The sequence below is a fragment of the Pelodiscus sinensis genome, chromosome 18, assembly GCF_052426305.1.
Source record: "Pelodiscus sinensis isolate ZL-2025 chromosome 18, ASM5242630v1, whole genome shotgun sequence".
Taxonomy (NCBI): domain Eukaryota; kingdom Metazoa; phylum Chordata; order Testudines; family Trionychidae; genus Pelodiscus; species Pelodiscus sinensis.
Window position 1 is genome coordinate 31,792,600 of NC_143069.1, and position 23,630 is coordinate 31,816,229.

At 60.1% G+C, this 23,630-nt stretch overlaps 2 protein-coding genes across 3 annotated transcripts; both read right to left on the reverse strand.

The window, feature by feature from the left end:
* Positions 1–390: 390 nt before the first annotated feature.
* LOC142825580 (uncharacterized) lies at positions 391–4,079 on the reverse strand. The gene is made up of 5 exons (XM_089770355.1): positions 3,852–4,079; positions 3,395–3,422; positions 3,205–3,230; positions 2,874–2,911; positions 391–2,392 (listed from the first exon to the last, which is right to left on the reverse strand). The coding sequence occupies exons 1-5, from the start codon at positions 4,018–4,020 to the stop codon at positions 2,237–2,239; spliced, it is 417 nt and encodes a 138-aa protein (XP_089626481.1). The 5' UTR covers positions 4,021–4,079; the 3' UTR covers positions 391–2,236.
* Positions 4,080–6,364: 2,285 nt separating this feature from the next.
* LOC142825587 (leukocyte immunoglobulin-like receptor subfamily A member 2) lies at positions 6,365–23,392 on the reverse strand. 2 transcript variants are annotated; one of them, XM_089770341.1, is made up of 8 exons: positions 21,685–23,392; positions 20,958–20,993; positions 20,409–20,681; positions 19,974–20,264; positions 18,008–18,070; positions 17,568–17,633; positions 16,625–16,755; positions 15,523–16,301 (listed from the first exon to the last, which is right to left on the reverse strand). In XM_089770341.1, the coding sequence occupies exons 1-7, from the start codon at positions 21,713–21,715 to the stop codon at positions 16,625–16,627; spliced, it is 891 nt and encodes a 296-aa protein (XP_089626467.1). In that variant the 5' UTR covers positions 21,716–23,392; the 3' UTR covers positions 15,523–16,301. The 2 variants fall into 2 exon arrangements, with proteins under 2 accessions (XP_089626466.1, XP_089626467.1); XM_089770340.1 differs by lacking the exons at positions 15,523–16,301; positions 16,625–16,755; positions 17,568–17,633; positions 18,008–18,070 and adding an exon at positions 6,365–6,824.
* Between the last annotated feature and the right edge of the window lie 238 nt (positions 23,393–23,630).

Consider the following 23,630-nt stretch of genomic DNA (forward strand, 5'->3'; position numbering starts at 1 on the left):
CCAACCCCTCCTCTAACCATTAGTCCCCACTCCCCTGCCAGAACCGGGATCAGAGTCTGTCAAGGATAATCCCCACTCCGGCAAAATGAATGCAAAAGTACCCCAAAACCTGATTTTTCCAGGTTTTGGTATAACACTTCCCCCCTAACTCCTAAAAACCTAGACTTTGGGGATAAAAATCTGCGCCACCATCAAGTGCTTTTGAACCCCCAAACAGGGGTGGACACTTGAAACCAATGCAAGGACACCCCAAGCTGTTTTTTCCAAAGAGCTCGAAAAAGAAAGAAAAAATACCAATTTCAGTCTGTGGTAGCTGCCTCCTAGTCAGAGGCCTGGAGATACCCACAGACAGATTTTCCAGGACACAGAAATGAACCCAAACCAGGTTAATAAAAAAGAAAGAACTTTTATTACCAAAACAATCCGACTGTTGCAAGCATAATTAAGGTGACTGGATGGAACGAAACACAAATTAATAAACTCATGGGGGATTCCCATGGGCTCAGGACTTAGATGCAGAAGGGAAGAAAACAATAATTTCTAACAGCACAGACATCAGATCCAAATTCCCAAACCAGAAAACAATAAAACCTGACGGATTTACCTGGACTTTGCCCAATTTACAGATGGTGAAGAGTCCCTCAGTATCTAGACAAACAGCTGCCCAGAGCCAAAGGAGGGAAAACCAAAAATTCCTTTGTCCCAGTTTGAAATTCCTACTTGCATCTCTACTGGCCGACCACTCACCTGGCTAGGGAGGGTTAACCCCTTAGCCACCAAGCCAGTACTCTGGGTTATGACAGAGTCAAACCTTCCTGTCCCCCAGCTTCCTTCTGCCAACTAGCCAGCGGCTGCACAAACACAGGCTGTGTCATGCCCCTCTCAAGGGGCCTTGCCACACACCCACTGGCAGCCCTGGGGCAGGGTAGGGCAGGGCCTCTGTGGAGGGCATGGGAAGATGGCTGGGTCTCTCCCAGCTAGAGACCCAATGGGGGCACAGGATGGAATTTCTCCTGCTCCCGTTTTCTTTTGGACCTGCCAGATTTAATTCCCAGGTTGAGAAAAGACCCTTAGAACCAGGCATTACAGGGTAGAGCTGCCATCCCCGGTCAGTTGTGGCACAAGGGGCTGCAAACCCAGGAGTTTCTTATTGCATGGGGCCAGGGCTCGTACCACACACAGGCAGCCGAAACCCTCCAGAACCAGAAAATCCCACTTCCTGTTTCCCAAACACCCTTAACTCTGCCCCGCACTAACATCCCTCAGGACACCTTCCCTTAACCACATGATCACAGATTCATTGTATTTACATGAGACACCATCCACTTGAATCTAGAACGAAAGAAAGGGGGAGGGGAATCTTCAAAAGCCGCTGGAGAAAAATCAAAGCCTCCAAAACCAGGAAATGCCACTTACTGTTTCCCATACACCCTTAACTCTGCCCCCTCATTCACATGCCTTAGGACACCTACCTATATTTGCATTATTTGGGATTAATTTTATTTACATAAGTTACCAGCCACTTGAATCAAGGAAGGAAAGAAAATCCTCATGGAAATAATGGTCAGGCAAAGCCTGAATATCTGACCTGGTGATCTCCTAGCCTCCAGCCTGGTGCACCCTCCCCAGGACGAAGGAGACCCTCCCTCCCTCTCCACCGAGACAAGGCCAAGCTGGAGCTACAAGGCTCTGGGCCAGGCTGATAGTTTCAGGCTTTCCTCGGTTTTGCAGAGACCTCTGATGACTTTAACGACACGAGATTTTGTCTGCAGATTAGCAACAAGGCGGGATAGAGGCAGGAAGAGATGAAATAGGGTCGGCTTCCTGTGGCTGAAAACACCAGCTCAGCTCCTTATCTGGGGTGGGTGGGGCTCAGATCCAGGGTGCTGGTGGCGCCCCTCACTGCCCCATTTTGGGATCTCCTCTCACCATCCTCTTCATCGGTTGGTATTGCAGACAGCCAGGGCGTGTGCCCATGGGAGGGATCTGAGACCAGGGCGGGTGCCCATGGGGGAGGGAGGGTTGAGACCAGGGGGTGTGCCCATGGTATGGAAGCTGAGGCATGTGTCCAAGGGGGAGGGTGTGGGTCTGTGCGGCTAGGTGGGGCAGCACCAGCTTCAGGGGAGGGGTTATGGGAAGACCATAAGATTAACTTGTTTCCTGGGGGGGTCACTGCGTCACTCCCTGGGGGCAACGGTCCCTGCCCCGTCATCTCAGTGACTTGCCCAGATTCAGTCTACGGGGGTAGCAGTGTGGTCCCCTGACTCCCGCTGACGGTGGCATACAGGATGGGCTCGAGAGCAGGGGCCTGGGCCTCCCGCTTTGCCTGCAGCACCTGGCGATCCAGCTCGGCGTAGGTGAGTCCCTCGGCGCCGGTGTCGGGCTCCTGGGGCTAGGAGGGGAGAGTCACTGTGTGTGCCAACAGCAGCACACGCACACACACGTGCACACATGCAACTACCTGGCCCTGACACCCAGAGCCCCACAGCAGAAATCAGGGAATGCCCCTCCCCCCCTTCGCACCTGCCCCCACGGAGTCCCGCTGGCCCCTGCAAAGCTCAGACACACACAAAGCTTTGGGGGGAGCTTTGAGGGGCTCAGGGTGAATGTGGGGGGCAGGGCCAGGCTCTGACTCTCTGTGTTCTGGGCCTCCGGCCCCCTCCTCTCTTCCCCGATACCGGGGTGGGGGGAGGGGAGCAGATCCCCAGTGTCGGTGTCTGTCCGTGGGGATGTAGGAGCCCAGGAGAGGCTGTGGGGACGGTGTCATCATGGCCCTAGTGAAACCTATGCAGGCCCAGATGGGGGGGGGGGCGGGTGCAGGGTGCATTGGCATGGGGCGGCGAGGGGAGGGGCTTGTGAGGGGGGGCACTTACCGGGACATCCTGCTGCTTCCTGTGGCCCACGAGTGCATCTGTGGAACAGAGACACCCCCCTGGTGAGGGGCTGGGCCCACATCAGGCCCTGGACCCAACCCCGCAGCCCCAATGCGAGCCCTTTGCAAACTGGCCTGCCTGCCCCCAGCACACCGGGGAGGGGCAGGGGCACTAGTCCTATGGGGAAACTGAGGCACGAAGCAAGGCAGGGTCACCCTCAAACATGCAGAACGAGCCAGGGCTGCATCCCACATCAACATGCCCTCCAGGGGACATTTTGCCCCTCCCATTCCCTCTCCGCCCCATAGACACCCCCTCTTGTCGAACTTACACACTATAGTTGCAGCCTCGGATTCCCTGCAGGGAGAAAGCGAGAGAAAGACTGTAACAGAGTCCAGGAGCCCTGGCTCCCAGCTCCAACCCCTGGCTCTAACCACTAGGCCCCACTCCTCCCAGAGCCAGGGAGAGAAGCCAGGAGTCCTGAGGCAGGTAGATGGGGGGGGGCAGAACTGGGGTCTCACCTGCTCTGCCTCGATGCTGATCCCTCCCCTGCAGAGACACAAAGCAGAATTGTCCACGAGTCGACCCGGGTCCCTGTGCCAGCCCTGCCCCTCCGCCCCACACACACACTCTGTCAGCCCTGACCCCCCCATCCTTCTTGCTGCTGAGAGACAGTCTGAGCCCCGCTCCGTGCTGCATAGCGCCCCCTACAGATCCCTGTGCCCCATACCGACCCCCTCAGCCCCTCCCACAGACACCCCGCAGCCTCTACAGAGCCCCCCGCCCCACACTGTGCAGCACAGCGCCCCCTAGTGCTGCCCGGGGGGCATGGGACCAGCACTGAGAGCCAGGGGACAACGCCCCCTGCTGAGCCCCCTGCCCCACCCCTGGGTTCCCGGCCTGTCTCCCCTCCAAGCCCTGCCCCTTCCCAGCCCTGCTTAGCAGCAGGTTTAACCCTTCCCTTGCTGGGACACTCACGGGCTCGGGTGCGTCTGCGGTGGTGGAAGCCCAAGAGCAGCAGGAGGAGGAGGAGGCCGGCGGCTCCCACGATCACCCCAGCGACGATGGCGCCGTTCGGTTCTGATCCTGATTCACCTGGGAAGCAGCAGGAGGCCGTGAGCGGCTGGTTCGTTACCTGCTGCCCCATCCCCGCCCCCGCCAGGACCCAAGCAATGGGGCTGGTGCAGGGGGGAAAGAGCAGAGGTGATTCTGGGTAGGAGTGGTTGGGACATTCACTGCCAATGGCAGGGGCTGCCCTAGGGGGAAAGAGGTGGGAGGGGGGTGTGAGGAAGTGGGGAGTTTCGGAGATTCAAAGGGGGGGTTACATACAGGGGGGCACTCAGTGCCCAGAAGTTACTGGCTTAATGTGACAAAGGGGGGAGTTTGTGTTTCCGAGAACAGCCCAGAGTTGGAGCCGGGGTGTGTGGGACCCTGGTGACCCCGACCCTGCTTGGAGGACACAGTCGGTTCTGGCCAGAGGACGGACAATGGGCTGCAGAGAGGGACCCGGCAACCGGCCCAGCTGATCCCAGCGAGGGGAGAACATTGGATGGAGAGGAGGCGGAGAAGCGAGGGGCCAGGGGACCCTCTTACCTGGGGAGAAGACAATGGACGGGGGAGGGGATGTTGCTGGGGATATTGGAGGCTCTGCTGGGCGACCGGGGGCTTTTTTGGGGGGGACTGAAGGCCGAGCAGGGAAGGCTCAGCTGGGTGCAGGAGAGACTGACATGAGGGCTGGGGGTCCAGGCCTACTGGCCTGAGAGACCCCTTGCTGTGTTCCAAGCTCAATAGACCCTTCTGTTTTGTGCTGGCTGATAGTTGCTCTGGTTTAGAGAACAGGGGGGCGCTGTTCCTTCTCAGAGTGGAGGCTCTGGGGGTCCAGAGAGAATGGACCCCCCGAGGGGCTCACTGTAGAGACAGGCGTGCGGGAGGCCCTGAGAGGTGGACCCCCCAGGTAAAAGTGGGCACCCCAAGAGAGGGTTGCCACACTGGAGTGCACTCCCTGAGAAAAGGCTGAAGTGGAGTGGGGGGCTGCCACCCTGGAGAGGGGGGTTCTGCCCAGGAGCCAAGGGGCCAAGTGTGGACACGACCTGTGAGCCGAGACAGGGGGGAGGTACCACAGATGCTCTGTGAAGCCAGCTGGGCCCAGATCCCACAACCCAGACCCCTGGGTTCCGCCCCTGTCTTGGGAATTTGGCACAAGGATCACTGGAGTGGGGGGATAGTAATGGGGAAGGGATTTTGGCTGGGAAGGGCCTTTGAGATTGTTGGAAGAACTGTGCTCTGCTGAAGCAATCAGTAGTGGAAGACATAAGCGTGCTGTCTTTCCATTAGCCATCACTAGGTTCCAGAGTGAACATGTCACTGTGAATGGGTGGGTACAAGTGTTAACTCCATGTCTCTCTGGGCTGGAAGGTCGCAGGGTCAACACCCTGCTGGGCACCCTCCTCCGGAGGGGATCCCTGCTTTTGAGCCCTTCCCCCAGGCTCTCTGCAGAGTCAGGCAGACAGACGGGATACACAGGACCCTTATCCCGAGTTCTCCATCCCCCTTCTCCCAGGGGAATACGCTCTGAGCTGTGCCCCATGCTGGGGGCTCTCTAGGGCCCATTTGCAGCTCAGCACCCTAGTCTGGGGGGCACCCGGGCAGGAGCTGTGCTGGGGGAACCTCTCTTGGGACTTGCACTCACCAAGCCAATTTGGCACCTGTCTATTAAATTTCCCCCCCCCTCCCCCCGGAATATGAAATGAGTCTCAGCGGGCCTCAGCCCAGACAGGTCATTCATTGGAGGGATCCGCCCCGTCCCACCCAGCAGCTGTTCATGGCTCCCACAGGGATCAGTTCCTGGTGCAGCATGAATCTGTTTCTAAGGGTGCCAAGGGGGATTTCCTGCCCCCAGCCCCGGTACCTGGCTGGGTCGGGGCTGCTGTAGTTCCCAGCAGAGTCGGGCCGGTTCCCCGTGCAGGAGTAGAACCAGCGTCTGTCGCGGAGGGGGAAGGGGCTGAGGGAGTTTCCAGCAGAGTCGGGTCAGTTCCCTCTGCAGGAGGAGAACCAGCATCTGCGGGGGAATGGGGGGTGGGGTGAGAAAGCTGGAGCCCTCGTGTCTGTGGCTACTTACCCAGAGACCCCCCCCCCCCCATCTGACACTGGCGGCTCCTCCCCGGGCTGAGCCGCTTCCCTGGGAGAGGACGGGACCCGGGGATTCGTTCCGGCTCATCCCCCCGGGATCTCAGGACGGGGAGGATCGGCCCAGCCAGACCCTCGGCCAGACACAGACCCTGCCTGGCGCCATGGAAACCGGAACCACAATCCCTAACGACGCGTGTCAATTGCCAGGAGCCCTGTCCTGGGCCAGCTGCCCCGCGTGCTCGGTGCTGTACGGACACAGGACACACGGACGGTCCCTGCCCACCGGGGGCCACTCCCCCCTGAGTCCCTGCGGGCCGGTCTGGGCGCGGTGTCCCTACTGCGGGGGAGGAGCCCCCCGTCCCCACAGAGCTCAGGGGAGCTTGGCTGCCCCATGGGCTGGGTCCCACCCGGGCGCTAATTCCCCCAGGCCAGACTGGCTCTGAGCTCCCCAGGGGGGTCGGGAACCACACGGGATTCGGCATTTGGGGCCCAGGTCTCACGCAGACACGGTCTGAGTCCGTCTGTCCGTCCCTCCCCAGACGTGCTCCCGTCCGGCCACCGCCCTGCGCTCCCGGGGCCCCACATCCCCACTGCCCCATGGCCGGGCATCCCCAGGGTCTGTCCGTCCCCCCAGACAGAAGAGCTGAGCCCGTCGGTTCTGTGCAGGGACCGGCCCCCTCCAAAGGCCCGAATGGCCCCGAGGGCGTCTGAGCGGGAGCCCTGTGCCCGGGGGTGAATTGCTCCATTTCTCCCGCTCACCTGCTCCCTGCGGCGCCGTCGTGGGGGGATCCGGCTGCTGGGGCCCAGCCGGGTCGGTTCCCTCTGTGGGATTGAAACGAGCGTTGGGGGGGGGGAGGGACGGGACCGAGCACCTGGCCCCGGGGGAGGGGCTGAAACGGTGCCAGAGACTGGGCCACTTGCCCCAGGACCCGGCGTTTCTTATGACTTTGGTGTCCAGGTGGGTGGGGGGTGAATTCTGCTCTGGGCTCCCCCTGGCTGGTCCCTGGGTTCTGGGCAGAGCCTGGCTCTGAGACTTCCCCAAATTGGTTACCTGCCCCACTCGCTGGGGAGTGATGGGGGTGGAGCCACAGTTCAGCCCCGCCCCTCCCGATGGCCAGGAGGTATCAGGCTGGGAATGGGCGGGGCTTGGTTCCAGGGGCGGGGCCTCAGGGAGAAGGGGCAGGGCTGGGTCTGGCTTTCTCCAGCTGGGCTTTCCCCCCCCCCCACACCACCCATGAATGAAACTTGGGTGCAGAGACACCCTCCCACACACAGGTCCCGCTGGATGTGGGGCTGGGAGCTCAGAGGCCGAGGCGGGCCCCTGACCTGCCCCCGCCTGCTACATTGTTGCTGGACTCCCTCCAGGTGCTGCTCCCTCATGTTACTTGGTCCCTCCTCCCTGGACTGGGTTCCCCTATCCTGTCTTCACAGCCCCATCATTAGGATCCAGAGTCAACAGCAGGGTCCATGGGGCGCGGCCGGGTCAGGTCTCCAGCCTGGTGCACAAAGAACCTCACGTCCCAGCGCGGTCCGTGGCACCGGATGGTGACGTCTGCCCCTGGGACGATGACCCCAGTGGGGCTCAGAGAGGCGGAGGGTCTGGGCAGGCTGGGATCTGCGCACAGGAGACAGGCAGAGGAGCCGGACCCAGGGCGCTGGGTGCACACGCGAGCAGCTGGACCTGCCCAGCCACGGCTCCATGGCTGGTTTCCACTCCCTCAGAGCTGGGCCAGGTGCCACAGGCCATTTCCCAGCCCAACAACAGCCCCCAGCTCTGGGGCCACCCCAGGGGGACGGCTCCATCCTCTGGCCTGGCCACAATCAGGGGCAACCTCCGGTGGGCAGGGGACAGAACTTCCCCGAAACTCTCCCTCTGATTCCAAACCCAGGCGTCCTGTCTCTGGGTGGAAGTGGGGCTGGGAGCCCCTCACCTGTCCCCACCTGCTCCGCAGTCGCTGGACTCCCACCGGGTGCGGCTCCCAGTGGGTGACAGTAGCAGCTGGAGCTGCCTCTGCTGGCCCCGCTCGCTCTGGGGGTGGGAAATTCCACCCAGCTGAGTCCCCGCCCCCCTCCTCCCGCTGCCTGCCTGGCCCCCGCCTGGTACAGGACACACTGCAGACCCCGGCGCTGACCCCCACACCGAGTGGTCACGGCTCCCCCAGAGCAACCTCGCCCATCTGGGCGCTGGGAGGTGTCAGGTTCAGGGGAGCTGGTCTGTGCAGGGGCAGGGGGACGGGGCATGAGACAGACCCCGGTCCGGCCCCGGCACCCGGCCCCAGCCTGGAGTGTCAGCAACGGGGCAGGGGCAGGTTCTCCGCTGGGATCCAGGGAACCACCTGAGATCTGCCCCTCCGGCCCCCAGCCACCTCCAGGGACCACTTCAGGGGCTGGGAACCCACCTGCTGGGACCCTGATCTGCACTGGGGCACTGGGCGCTGAGAAGCCGCCTGTTCGGTAGCTGCCCCCGTCATCCTGCCGGGTGCTGGGGGTGGGGAATTCAGCCGTGGAGCCAGCAGGGTCTTTGTGATCTGAACAGGGCCCATCCCCATCCTTGGAGAGGGCAACGTCCTGGCCTCGTGCTCAGTCCAGCACCAGATGGTGATGTGTCCCCCCACGAGGATCACCCCCCCAGGGCTGGCGGAGATGGAGGGTTTGGGGGGGGGCCCTCTGGATGCACAAACAAACCGGCATTAAGTGGGGACAACACAAACCCCTCACCTAGTACCATGATCTGCACGGGGTCGCTGGACACTGAGTAGCCAGCTGCTCCCGTCCTGCAGCTATAGCGACAGGTGTAGTTTCCACCGTCTTCCCGCCTGGCGATGGGGATGGTGAATTCAGCCTCAGAGCCGGCAGGGTCTTTGTAGTTCAGATATTTCTCAGCCCTGTCCTTGTAGAGCAGGATCCTCAAGCCCCGCTGCTCAGTCCAGCACCGGATGGTGACGTGTCCCCCCACGGGGATCACCCCCCCGGGGCTGGCGGAGATGGAGGGTTTGTTGTGGGGCTCCCCTGGACACACAAACAAACCGGCATTAAGTGGGGGCGACACAAACCGTGGCCGCCTGCTTCCCCCTCTGCCCGTCTGGGGCCCAGCGGGTTCCCCCTCACCCAGCCCTGGGTGCAGGCCCAGCCCCACGGCCACAGCCAGGGTGAGACACGAGGGGCAAAGGGAGCAAAGCGCACGCTGCTCTGGCCCATGTGACGCTTTTGAACAGAGACCCAGGAGTCGGCTACATGCCCCCGGCTCTCCCTGCTGCCAGTGGAGGCTGCAGGGATGGGCAGCAGCAGCGGCCACTTTAAAGGTTAGATTTCCCTACCCGCGTCCCTTCCTCTGGTGCCTGGCTCTGAGGGGGGGAGGATTTGATGGGGGGATGCTCCCGGTGTGGGAGGGGGCCTGGTTCAGGGGGAAGGGTGAGTGCATTGGGATAGAGGGTCCTGGGGCAGTGCCTCTGGGGGAGGGTGGTGAGAGTGCATTGGGATGGGAGGCCCAGGGGGCTGGCTCTGAGAGAGGGGGGAGTGCATTGGGATGGGGGGGCCCGGCTCTGGGGGAGGGGTGAGTGCTTTGGGATGAGAGGCTCTGGGGGGGGCTGGATCTAGGAGAGGAGTGAGTGCATTGGGATGGGGGGACGCTGGGGGAGCCTGGCGCTGGGGGAGAGGTGGGTGCATTGGGGTTACTTATAATTTTTTTAAAAATAAATATACCTTATGACAAAAGGAAAACCTTTAAAAATAATAGTCTGGCTACATTTTAAAGACTAACAAACATGTAGAGCCGGCATTTCAAACTTGAAGCCCACTGAGGGTCACACAAATGAAAACCGATAACTTTCAGGGACACCAAAGAAAATGTACTTCTGTCGGAAAGTTATAAGGATTTATTATGATAGGTTATGTTTTAGGCATATTTGATCAAATTGTGTTAGGTCTTGTTTTAATATAATACATCATCTGATGTGTAAAATTGTTATTTACTCATAAAATAATTTGTAATCTCAATATAAATGTAAGGTACTTTGAAATTGTTTATATGATACATAACTTGTTTTGTTGAAATAAAAACAAGAACAGACCATGATCAATCAAATAGAACAGGCTTCTGTGAAAATTTCAGACACTTCAAATTGTAAGTTTGAAATTTTGCATAAACATAATTATTCGCGCAATTGCAAAAAATGGACATCTATTTGATATAAAATTAATATACATTTTGTGATTTTACTTGGAAATAAATAAATAAAACACAAAATATTTTTTAAAATCCCCTTCCACTCCCCAGTCAGGCACTCCCATATCCCCGTGCTAACCCAATTCCCCTCTGCTCCCCCAGAGCACACACACACCCCTGCTCTAACCCAATGCCTCCTCCCCACCCCACAACCTAATGGCTGCGTCCCGGAACCAGTGTCGCTGCTGCCACACGTTTCTTCCTCAGGCGCTGGGGAGGCGTGAGCACAGCAGCCAGCTGTGGGCAGGCGCTTGATGCCTGTGCAGAGCAGCCCAGCCAGCCGTGATTCAAATTAGCGGAGCGCTTAATTTGAACTAGGTAAACCTCATTCTACGAGGACTAACGCCTAGTTCGAATTAAGCGCTCCGCTAATTCGAATTAAGGGCTGTGTAGACACTTATTTGAACTAGTGGGAGGCTAGCCCTCCCCAGCTTGCCCCAGTGGCCACTCTGGGCACCACCAGGGAAACTCTTCTGCCCCTCTCCCAGCCCCGGAGCCCACCCGCTGCCACCCAGCCCTCCTCCTCTTCCCGGGACCAGGCTGGCGGCTCCCTCTAGTGCGGAGATCGTGGACCTCATCCATGACCTCTGCACTAGGCACAGAAAAGTGGCCGTCTAGGGCAGGATAGCTGCCAGCCTGGCCACCAAAGGCCACATGCAAACCCAGTTGCAGGTTTGCATGAAAATCAAGGTGGTCCAGTGAGCCCCCCGACTCTGAGCCCTGAGCTTAGAACATAAGAACATAAGAATGGCCGTACTGGGTTAGACCAAAGATCCATCTAGCCCAGTAGCCTGTCTGCCGACAGTGGCCAACACCAGGTACCCCGGAGGGGATGGACCGAAGACAATGACCAAGCCATTTGTCTCGTGCCATCCCTCTCCAGCCTTCCACAAACAGAGGCCAGGGACACCCTTCCTACCCCCTGGTTAATAGCACTCCATGGATCCAACCTCCATGAATTGATCTAACTTCTCTTTAAACTCTGTTCTAGTTCTAGCCTTCACAGCCTCCTGCGGCAAGGAGTTCCACAGGCTGACTATTTGTTTTCTGAAGAACAACTTTCTTTTATTAGTTTGAAGCCTGCTACCCATTCATTTCATTTGGTGTCCTCTAGTCCTTCTATTATGGGAACTAATGAAGAACTTTTCTATATGCACCCTCTCCACACCACTCATGCTTTTATAGACCTCTATCCTATCCCCCTTCAGTCTCCTCTTTTCTAAGCTGAAAAGTCCCAGTCTTTTTAGCCTCTCTTCGTATGGGACCTGTTCCAAACCCCTAATCATTTTAGTTGCCCTTTTCTGAACCCTTTCCAAGGCCAAAACATCTCTTTTGAGGTGAGGAGACCACATCCGTACACAGTACTGAAGATATGGCGTACCATAATTTTATACTTCCTCTCCTCCTTCTTCCCCTGGCTTCCCCCTTCCAGCTCCCTCCTCCCAGGTTTCCCCCTCCCCTCTCCCACCCTCTCTCTTCCCCCTCCCACCTCCTTTTCCCAGTCTCCCCCAGTTTTGTTAAATAGAGTTTCTATTTTTGACCACACGTGTCCTTTATTTTGTACATCAGGAAGGGGGTTTAGGGACGGGTAAGTGGAAGGATGTGAGGGAGGAATCGGGTACTAGCCCCCGATGAGGAGGACTGGGGTGGCTCTGCGGGCTCCTCGGGGTGGAAACTCTCCTGCAGCCCCTCGATTGACCCCCTCAGATGGCAGCCTGCAGCAAGTGCAGCCGGGCTGATGGCCGAGTGCTGTGATGTGCCGAGTGTGAGCACTCAGGGCACTCCAAGACAAGACTGCTGTGCTGTCCCTCATCGAGGTAGACAAGCAAGCAGGGAACCCTGAGAACTGTCTGTCCAGGGTGGAGATCGGGTCCCTTTAAGCACAGCCCTCGGCTAGCCTGAGGCAGCAGCTCCACACTCTAAGTCCTAACCTGATGCCCTGCTGGCACTGCTTCCGGCCAGCCTTAACTTCGGTTCAGGGTCCACTCAATGTGGGCATGCTATTTTGAATTAGCAAAACGCTAATTTGAACTAGTTTTTAGGTCTAGATGCACTAGTTCGAATTAGCTTAGTTCAAATTAACTAATTCAAATTAAGTTAGTTCGAATTAATGCTGTAGTATAGACATGCCCTTACATTCATAACTCTCGTGTAGCTTTTTGCTGTGCAATAATATGAAAAACAATTAGGTTATCTAGGTAAGTAAATGGGCAGTTAGAAAGCATTACAGATTGCTTACAATATTTGTTAGGTATCTTGTTAGTCTTGAAAGTGCTACATAACTTTTTTTCTTTTTGTTTTACCAAGATCAGACTAACATGGCTACCTCTCTATTACAATACATTTTATATGCTCAGAATCTTTTTAACTTTTTATTCGTTAAAGCAATGTGTTACTCATTTGCAATATAACAGTGGTTTCATTCAAATGCTTGAATGAAATATAGTGATGAAATTCACATTTAGGTTGTATAACATTAATTTCTCTCGAGTTTTATAAAACTTACATATTTAAGAATTGGACATGTTTTATGTAGAAGACATGAACCTAATGAGAATGGGATATGAACAAATTAAAGAGAAAAAAGTATTTACCAGAATGTAAACCACAAAACATTATAATTAATATGTCTGTAGTTAGTAAAATAAGTAATGCATTGAACAATAATTATCCTAAGAGGTGGATTATTTACAGTGGTGTGGTGAGAAGGGTGTGGGGGGAGGGGAAGTGGCCCCTGGGTGCCACACTAGTGAGGGGCCAGTATAGTCCCCCTCCACTTCCCCTGACATCCCTCTCACCTGCTCCTCCTCTGCCCGCCGCCACTGGCTGGAGCTACCTTCTCCCTGCCTCTCTGCCGCCAGCCCGACCCCCTCCACCTCTGCCAGAGGGTTAGTGCATGCGGGACCCACCCCAAACTAGAGGGGGTCGGATGAGATGTGGTAAGAGCTCCCCCCACTCCTCCCAGGTTGGGCTCAGCTGTGCGTCAGGTTCGGGGCCCCATCATTTGGCGGGGTGGGCGCAAATTTTGCCTTAGCCCCCAGGCACATCACACCCTCGCTATGCCTTTGACTAGGGGAAAGATTTCCAGCCCCTGACTCCTGCAGCTCTCCAGGTTCTCCCCAGCCCTGCCCCCGCGGCAGCCAGAGGGCGAATTGGGATCTACCCGGCGGGTTGCTGCCCCATGTTTGGGCCGTTTGAGAAAGCGGTGGGGCGCTGGGGGGGCTGACTCAGTGTTTCCTGGGGGGAGGGGCTTTGGTGCAGATGAATCCTCCTGCTGTGGTGCCCATCCCTGTAATGAGCCAGGCAGGGTCTCAGCCTCTGGCTGTGGGAGGGAGTCCAGGTCCCTCGTCTTGCCTGGGGAAACTCTCCTAGGTGCCCCGTGCCCCACAGATACTCACGTCCCTGCGCCCCGCTCTGCCCAGCCAGCCAGCAGCCTGGAAAAAGACGGGTCGTTAGGGGCCGGATCTCAGAGCAAGTGGATCCCACAGATCTCAGCTCCCCTTGGTCTCAGATCCACCCAGCACATGGGCCCACGCTCTGGCTGTCCCCGATACTCACCGAGGAAGAGGACGGTGAGAGCAGACGCCATGGCGGGGCGGTGAGGGGCCCCTCCGCACTGCCACCCACGCCTGGTGCACAGCTGCACCCAGTCCCGAATATGGCGCTCAGCTAGTGGCTGCAGAGACAGGAAGGTGATGACGCCTTGTCTCTTCCTCTGTCCTTCTCACCTTGGCCCTAATCTGCAGGTGCAATCTAGGGTGGTCGCAGTGAGCACAAGTTTCTGCACAAACCAGGAAACCTTGGGACCGGCAGCCTGGCCAGGCCTCCTGCAGCCCCAGCTTGTGTGTGTTTCTGTGGTGGAGGGGGACACGACACCCTTCAACGCACCCTGCCAGCATGAGGAAGGTGCCCCAGGCTGGGGGCCAGGAAACCTCAGGCGATATTCTTCCGTCTTCCACGAATCACGATCTCTATTCAGATGTCCCTCCCTCCCCGCAGCTTTTCTTAGCATCTGGGTTCAAGTGGCCAGTGACCCATGTAGGCAAAATTAATGGGTGATCATGCAAGTAAAGGTTGGCATGTGAACGAGGGGCAGAGTTAAGGGTGTTTGGGAATTGGTCACTGTCATTTCCTGCTTCTGCTGGATTTCACTCTGCTGCCTTCCCTCCCAGTCTGCAAAGCTGCCCATGTGTGACACGAGCCCTGACACCGTGCGAGGAGCGGGCATGATGGGGAACGCCTGGGTCTGCGGCCCCTTGTGCCACAGCTGAGTGGGGATGGTGTCTTTACACTGTAACGCCTGGTTCTAAGGGTCTTTTCTCAGGGTGTGAATTGAACAGACCAGGTCCAAAGGAAAATCAGAGGCAGAGAAATTCCATCCCAGGCCCCCAATGGGTCACCAGCCGGGAGAGACCCAGGGACCTGCCCAGCCCCCGCAGAGACCCTGCCCCCGGCTGAGGGAGACGCTGCCCGTGGGCGTGTGGCCGGGCTCAGGTACCAGCTGGGAACCGAGCCCCGTCTGTGGGCAGGCCCAGGTCGGCCTTGCTGCCATTGGCAGGCGCCGCATACAGCTCCCGAGCCGGGGTGTCCTGCGCACGGACCAACGTGTCCTCGGCGGGAGCCGGTGGCAAAGCAAACGGCCTGTTGTGCCCGGCGCCCGGCAGGGCTGATGTGAGTGGGACAGGCCATTGGCCGTGAACAGACGGGGTGTCCCGAGCGATACGGGGCCGTTGTCAGCACGGCCTCACCCCAAAACCCTCAAATTCCCCCGCAGCTAGCTCCCCCCAACTCCCTGACATTGGGGGCCCAGCGGCGAAATCACCCTGCACCCAGGCGTCTACATCGAGGTGCAATCCACAGGGGGAGCAGACGTCCCGTTTTAAAGGGACAGCCCCGTCTGTGAGCTCTGCTGCTGGGATCCCCACTTTTAAAAGAGATGGGTCAATTGTCCCTTCTCTGCTCCCTCCCCTCCCATCCGTTCTGGGGGGTCCTGCTGCCGGCCGGGTCCTTGCTCACAGCCCCTCACTCCAGCTGGGCTGGGGCGCCTCCCACCCACCCACCCACCTTGTCTCTAGTCGGTTAACCGCTCAGGAGCTGCACTTAACCCGCTCTCTGATTCAAGGGGATTTTACATCCCTCCTGCCAACAATGTGTTTTATCAGAGAAACGCGGCCCCTGGCCTGAGGCCCCGGGAGCCCCCGGCGTTCGCCTGCCTGGCTGGGCCAAGCTGCCTGCAGTAAAATGGCTGAAGCAGCACAGACTAAATGTAAATGCAATCGAGTAATTGTTGTTTTTTGAAATTTTATTGCACTTTTACGAAAGTTACGGACACCTACTGTTCTTACAGACATGGCCAATTTCAGCTACTGTTTTACGGACAGTCCATAAATCTACTGACGGTTGGCTTTTTATAGGTCCTAAATTAAAAGAACTGTCTAGAATTCTCTGGCTGGTCCTGCTGTGGGCCGAGGGCTGGACTCGATGACTCCTGAGGTCTCTTTCAGCCCCCGGGTTCTACGATTCTACGATCCTGGGTTGACGTCACCTCTGCTCCACGATGAAATGGAGCCCTGAGAGCCAGCGTGCCGGCAGAGAAATATTCACTAAGCCCTTGGCTAGGAGAGTGTATCCGACCCTCGCTCAGAAAGGCCAATGAACAGTCCCCGGAAAGGAGAGCTGGACTTAACTGAGGAGGCCGCCCAGCCGGGGGAGGGTCTAGCAGGGGCTATAAACAGAGGACGTTGGCTACTGAAAATTGGGCACGTTAATGCTCTTCCGATTGGACGTCCCATTCAATGAACGTTCCAAGCCAGGATCCGTGTGAGTGTCCCCGTTCCAGGGTCCCTCTTCCACAGCGTTTTGAAATCCTGTCCCTGTACATCAGGTATTGGCTAATAACTTGGGCGCTGGCGGCGCACGTCCGAACAGGTGCCCTCGACCTCAATATCGGCGCACAAGGCAAAACTCATTCGGCTCGTGGACGACAAAGCTGAGCGGGACACTGGACTCAGCCCCCCGAGGGGCAGCAGCTCGTCCCCGGGAGAGTCTCTTCCCCGCATGCTGGATCCAGGCTCCTGGGGGCGCAGAGAGACGGTGGGTTAGAGGGGCCCCCGTCGCCCTGGGCCAGCCCCTGAGGGGAGCACGGGGCACAGACGGGGGGGGTTAGATTGGACATTAGGAAAAAATTCCTAACTGTCAGGGTGGTCAAATATTGGAATAAATTGCCAAGGGAGGTGGTGGAATCTCCCTCTCTGGAGATATTTAAGAACAGGTTAGATAGACATCTGTCAGGGATGGTGTAGACGGAGCTTGGTCCTGCCTTGAGGGCGGGGGGCTGGACTCGATGACCTCTCGAGGTCCCTTCCAGTCCTATTATTCTATGATTCTATGACCTCACCTAGGCTGCTCCCCTCGGGCGGCTGCAATAGGCCTCAGCCAGGATCAGCCCCAGGGCGAGCAGGACCCCGGCACCCAGTCCCAGGCGGGCGATGTTGCTGTGGGTGAAATCGGGACGCTCCGGAGGGGCTGCTGTGGGGGAAGGGGAGAGTCACTCGGTGCTGGGACAGGGAGATCGGCAGCTGGCGGAGCCCCAGAAATGGAGCCACCAAGTCCTGTCCAGCAGGTCCAGCCTGGCCCCTCTCTGGGGGTGTCCCAGGTGTCATGGCTCTGGGGTCTCCCTGGGGCCAGACTCCTCATGGGGAGGCAGTGTCCTGCTGCTCTGGTGTGCCTGGGTGGGTGACCTGTCCCCTGAGCCCCCCAGCGACCCTTTTGTGCTCTCCACAGGCACCTGTGCCCGGCCTGTCTACCCTGCTAGGAGCCCATCCCCGAGGCGTCACGGCTGCTGCCAGACACAGCTAGGCCGTGCAGGAGGCTGGGACGTCACTCACTCCCCCACGCCCACACCACTGTGGCCGGGCCCAGCCAGAGGCAGCAGGACCTCTATGGGGGTGGGTGGGGGATCCCCTGAGAATCCACTGGGGGGGGGGGCAAGGAGAGGGAATTGTGGGTAAAGGCAACTGCATCTGCCGGGGGGTGGCATGGGGCTCAGAAGGGGGGTTCTATCCCCAGTAACCCTGCACCCAGCAGGACCCAGCCCCCAAACCTGCGCCTCCCCCGGACCCTTCCCCACTCCCTGACCTGCAGGGCAGGAGGCAGCAGGGGAGTTGGCAGTGGGGGAGGGGCGGTGGGGCTGTCGGTCTACCCCCCCCCCCTCGTGTCAATGAGCACCTGCCTGTGGTGTCTGGACCCCACCCACCCCAGATCCACGTCCCCTGTCCCAGCCCCTGGGCCCTGCGTGGCTGTTTCCAGGGTTTGATGGTGATTCCCCCCAGTGCCGGTACCTGGCCGTGTGCTGCCCGGGCGGGTGGGAGCCGGCGCCACTCTGGGCTGGGTCGGGTCGGTTCCCCCTGCGGGAATAGAACCAGTGTCTGTTGGGGAGATTGGTCCCCCCCAGCCCAGCTCTCAGCATCTGACCTCAGGGCCGTTCCCAGCGAGGCAGCAGGGGCAGGGGAGTGAGGCCCCTTCCCTGGCTGGGTGGGGGGCTCACTCCCCCCTGGAGTTCCTGCGGACCCGTCCAGCCACCGCCCTGCGCTCCCCGGGCCCCACATCCCCACTGCCCCTCGGCCGGGCGTCCCCCGGGTCTGTCCGTCCCCCCGACAGAAGAGCTGAGCCCGTCGGTTCTCTGCAGGGACCGGCCCTCTCCAAAGGCCCGAATGGCCCTGAGGGTGTCTGAGCAGGAGCCCTGTGCCTGGGGGTGAATTGCTCCATTTCTCCCGCTCACCTGCTCCCTGCGGCGCCGTCGTGGGGGGATCCGGCTGCTGGGGCCAAGCCAGGTCGGTTCCCTCTGTGGGATTGAAACGAGCGTTAGGTGGGAGGGGGGGGGACCGAGCACCCGGCCCCGGGGGAGGGGCTGACATGCCGGGGCCGCTCGCCCCATGACCCGGTGTTTGTTACGGCATCAGTTGTCTGGGCTGCAAAGCGACTTCCCCATTCATACGAGGGGAAATGGGGGCACAGGCAGGTCTAGTGACACCCCAAAGTCCCCTGGGGGCAGGGTCCCCCCTTCATGAGCCCCCAAACTCATGGGCTGGGAGCCCCCCAGGGAGACCGTCCCGCTCCCTGGCCAGGGGTCCCCTCAGCTGGGCCCGGAGACCCCCTGGGGGTCTGGCAGGCTGTAGGGCTGGGAGTGGGGGTGCCAGGCCAGGCCCCCCACCTGCTACAAAGACCCAGGCGACGTCACTGGGCTCCGAACAGTCGGGCGGCTCCGATGTGGAGCGGGATCGGCAGCTGTAGCTCCCTGCGTCCCCCCGCCCGGCGCTGGGGATGGGGAATTCAGCCCCGGCCCCAGCAACGTCCAGCTCCCGGATTCCGACTCCATCTTTACACAGCCACAGCCTCCTGCCCCGGCACCGCCATGGACAGCGGATGGTGACGGCTGCCCCCCCAGCGACCCCCCCACTGGGGCTGACGGAGATGGAGGGTCTGGGCGCAGGGAGCTCTGTGTTCACACAGGGACAGGAGTGAGCTGGGCAGGCCCAACCCCTCCCCGTGTGTCTGGGACCGACCCCTCGCACGCCCCCAGGGACAGCGCCAGGGTCACAGACACACGGGGAGGGGTTGGGCCTGCCCAGCTCACTCCTGGACAGCCCAGGCCAGTCCTGGAGGGTTGGCAGCCCCAGGACGCGCAGAATTCATGTGCCCCGCGCGTCGCTTTGGTTTTACCCCGCAGAAAATACACTTTGGCCCGGCGGTGCTGCAGTTCCGCCTTCCCCCGCCAGAGGGCGCCATGGCACCAGAGCAGCCGGCTGCCTGCAGCTCCGCGGGCCGTTCCGCGCCCCCTGGTGGCGAGAGGCGGAACTGCAGCACTTCTGGGGCACAATGTATTTTTGGCGGGCGGCGGGTGGGACGGGGGAGGGGGGAGGATTTCCAGGCCTCCCCAGGGCAGCAGAACTTCCCCAGCAGTAGAAGTTCCTCGTGGCACCCATAGGTGACCCGGGGTAGCCCTCGGCGGGTTCCCCGTCCCCCTGTGAGCCCACCAAACTTTTAATTGCCTAATGGGATGCCCCACATGTCCCCTCCCTGCATGGGCCTTCCCCCCCCTCCCCCGAAAATACCAGTCGTCCCTGACAGCACCTGCCCATGGAGCCAGGCTGGGACAGGGAGGGGCCCACAGGGCTGCTGGGGGGGTCACACACTGGGGTTCTGAATGCAGAGTGTGGGGTGACAGCATTGAGTCTGGGGACAGGGGCTGCAGGGACACAAGGGGATGGGGGGATGTGGGGACAGGGCTGAATGGGACAGGCTTGGGGTAGACCACTGTCTGCATGGGGGGGGCTTCCTAAGTCCCTAACAACCCCCCCCCCACACACACACACGAATCCTTCTCCCACCCCCACCCCTCGCCCTCCAGGAGCTATAACTGCCCGGGGGGGGGGAGTGTGTTCAGGGCTGGGGATGGCTGGGCAGCCCCTGGACCTGACTCCTATGTGTCCCCAAAGGACAAGTCTGGGGGAGCAGCCCCTTGGGAAAGCCCCTCTGACCTGCAGCTCCGCCCGGGGCAGGGATCCCTGCCTCCTTCAGCCCTGAATCTGCAGCGGCTGCTGTGGCCGCTTGTCTGGGGACCCCCCAGCGGCTCGGTGCCCGCTCCCTGTCCGGGCAAGGACAGAGCCCACCTCTGAGCGTCCCGTCAGGACCTCGACCCCCTGAGGGCCCAGCCGGGGGTGGGGATGCTGAGCCGGGCCCCTCACCTGCTACCACCAGCTCCACGGGGTCGCTGGGCCGGGACCGGACGGCCGGGTCCCACGGGGTGCGATAATAGCAGCGGTAGCTCCCCGCGTCCTGCCGGCTCACGTTGCGGATGGGAAACCCGGCCACGTCCCTCGCGGGCTCCACCTCCTGCAGCGCGTGCAGGGTCCCCTCTTTGGACAGCAGGAACCTCATGTTCTGGGGCCCGCCCCAGCACCAGATGTTCACGGCTCCCCCCAGGGCGACCCGCCTGCTGGGGCGCAGGGAGATGGAGGGTTTGGGGTAGTAGGTCTCTGCAGTGGGAAAGGGACAGGCCGTGAGACAGACCCCGGCACGGTCACGGCGCCCGCCCCCTGCTGGGCTGACGGCAGCACCTGGCCCGAGTGCCCCCTTGACTCCCCCAGCGCGGGGTGGGGGCGCCGGGCCGGGCCCCTCACCTGCCACACTGATGTGTAGGGTGTCGGAGTCGTACGCCCACTGGAACAGCCACCATCCGGCGCGGGACTCGCAGCTGTAGCTCCCTGCGTCTTCCTGCCTGGCGCTGCGGATGGTGAATTCGCCCCCGTCCCCGGCGGGATACAGCTCCCGGAATTCGGCTCCGTCTTTATACAGAAATAAACGGCCCCCGAACTGGCAGCGGCAGCGGATGGTGAGGGCTCCCCCCGGGGCGATCACCTCGCCGGGGCTGGCGGAGATGGAGACTCGGGGCTCTGCGCTCACACAGAAATAGGAGTGAGCTGGGGAGAGCCCAGCCCCTCCCGTGTGTCTGTGACCGGCCCCTCGCGCCCAGGCCCAGGGGCAGCGCCAGGGTCACAGACACCTCCCTGCCCGCATGGGGCCCAGCGGGCTGGGTCCGATCTCAGCCCCCGGGTCAATCCGGAGTCACCCCCGACTGCCCTGACAAGGAGATTGGACTGAGGTTGGGGGGAGGGTTCAGCTCTTCCCCCCCTTCACAATCAAGTCTCCCCAGCCCCAGGGGTACTCACCTCCCCGCGCCCCGCTCTGCCCCGCCAGCCAGCAGCCTGGGGAGGAGACGGGTCGTTAGGGGCCAGAGCCCTGAGCAAGTGGATCCCACGCCAGGGCCCTTTGGTGTGTGAACGCTGCGAGCTGGAGCATACTATGGGCCCCCAATCCCCTGCCCCCGCCTCCCTCTGGCAACCAACCTCCATCCCAGACCTGCACCTGCCACTAAGGTCATGGCAGAGTGCGGCCCTCGGCATCTCACCCAGGTCTTGTCTACCCCTGCCCTACACCCTGGTCTCAGACTCCCCTCCCCCCATGGCCACATGCCCTGGTCTCAGACCTCCCCATGGGAACACGCTCTGGTCTCAGATTCCCTCCCCCTCTCCATGGGCACACGCCCTGGTCTCTGATCCCTGCTATGGGCACACGCCCTGGTCTCCATTCCCCACTATGGGCACACGCCCTGGTCTCTGATCCCTGCTATGGGCACACGCCCTGGTCTCTGATCCCTGCTATGGGCACATGCCCTGGTCTCAGACCCGCCCATGGGAACACGCCCTGGTCTCAGATTCCCTCCCCCCCTCCATGGGCACATGCCCTGGTCTCAGACCCGCCCATGGGAACACGCCCTGGTCTCAGACCCCCCATGGGCACACGCCCTGGTCTCAGATTCCCTCCCCCCCTCCATGGGCACACGCCCTGGTCTCAGACCCCCCATGGGCACACGCTCTGGGTATCTCCAGTACTCACCGAGGAAGAGGATGCTGAGAGCAGATGCCATGATGGGCAGTGAGGGTCCCCTCAGCGCTTCCACCAACGCCCTGGTGCCCGGCTCCACTGAGCCCCGAATGAGGAACTCGGCTGGTGGCTGCACCTCCAGGAAGCCGGGGATGGCTCATTCCTTCCTGCATCCCACACTTCTTGTCTCTAATTTGCCGGCCAAATCTGTTGGAGGCAAAATAAGCAGCAGTCCCTGTGACACCCAGGCAGCCCTGGGACCGCCAGCCTGGCCCCGCGTCACGTAGCTCGTAGCTTCGCCGAGTCTCTGTGCGGGGGTGAGGAGAGCTCATGCTCTGTGTGCCCTGCAGACTCGGGGCAGGTGGGCCGGGAGCCAGGAGATCTCTGGGTCTGGTCGCTAGCTCCGTGCAGATCCCCTTCCCCCGTGACATGCCGGGTTCAAGCAGCCAGCGACCTGTGACATCACTGGGTTGTGATGGGAACACACAAACCGTTGTTGCACCCCCCGTTCCGCGCTTGCGCCGACTCTTGTGCTAAGTGCGTCGCGTGAGGCGTCTCTCGGAAGCTCGCGATTCGCCGGTTCTGTGTACACGGCTCATGTGCATCTGTCAGCTTTGGACTTGAAGTTAGGAGTCTTGGCTCTGTACTTGTAGGTCAGATGTTCGCTCCTGGGAGATGATCACCGGGCGTCGCCCACCTAGTGTGAAAGGGCGGCTGGCCAAGTGAGGAGCAGCTCTTGACTGACAATGCACCTCAGGTGCTGCCAGTCCACGCTGGAAGAACTTTGCTGTGAACGTTCACACCATGGGGATTGTATTCACTTTGGTCTGTTGCAGGGGAGTTCAACTGTCCTATAGTAACCCCATGTGTGTGCCTCACTTTCCCGGGACAACTGCTGCAGGGTCGTACTGTCACCCAAGAGTGGGGGAGTCCCAGGGCCCTGCGCCTCGGTCCACAGCCGGGGGCCCTCAACCAGCAGGGAGGACGGATGGTATATGAGTCAGCCGGGACACAGCGGAGCACAGACTTGTCAGCACTGGAACCAGGAGCAGGCAGGACCATCCAGCTTCGGGAGAGGGGGCCGAGAGCAGCTCCCTGCACCCCAAGCCAACTGAGACCGATTCAGCCTGACAGCCTGGCCCCCTGAACCTCTCCTCTGCCTTTTGTTCTCTTTCCTGGGCTCAGGTTACGAAGGGATGAGCCACTGCGTACTTGCTGTGGCTGGGATGGCTTCCCCCATCCAAGTATTAGTGCAGTGCCCTGGGAAACTGAGGCACATACCCGGGGTTACTATAGAACAGTTGAACTCACCTGCGACAGAGCGGAGCGGATACAATCCCCACGTCGCCACACTTGCATGCACACGCCACTTGCTCATGGGACAAAGTCCGTTGTGGGAGGTTGTGACGGCGCGTCGGGAACCCCCGACCCTGCACCCCTGTCCGCAGCAAGACGTGACTCCGCCAGCCGGTAGAATAGGGAGGGTTTATTGCTTCTCTGAGATACAGCCCAGCCCGGGTTCGCTGTGGACATTGGAGTAAGGGGCAGGCAGCCTCACCCCCCTTGGGGTGGGGTCCACAGGCCCCTGACCCCCCAGTACCCGATTTAGTCCCGTCTCTTCATGATTGTCCGGCTAAGGCTGCCCAGCTCCCAGGCCCTGCCCCCCAGCCAGGTGGCTGTCTCCACCTCCCTTCCTTTGTCTCTCCCTCTGGGAAAAGCCTTGTTAACTGCTCAGGCTGAGCCAATCCACATGTGGGTGAATCAGTGGGAATCACACATCCCAGCGCAGCTCGGTGGGGACACCAGGTTACAAAGCAGACCGCCCCCCACTACGTCACCGAGGTACTTTCACACAAGGGGGGGGGGCGGTGTTAGCAGAAGATATGCAAATTGCACTCTCATTTGCATACCTTCAGCCAATCCGTTTTGTGGAAGAGGTTTTGCCGCTAAAAAGCCCT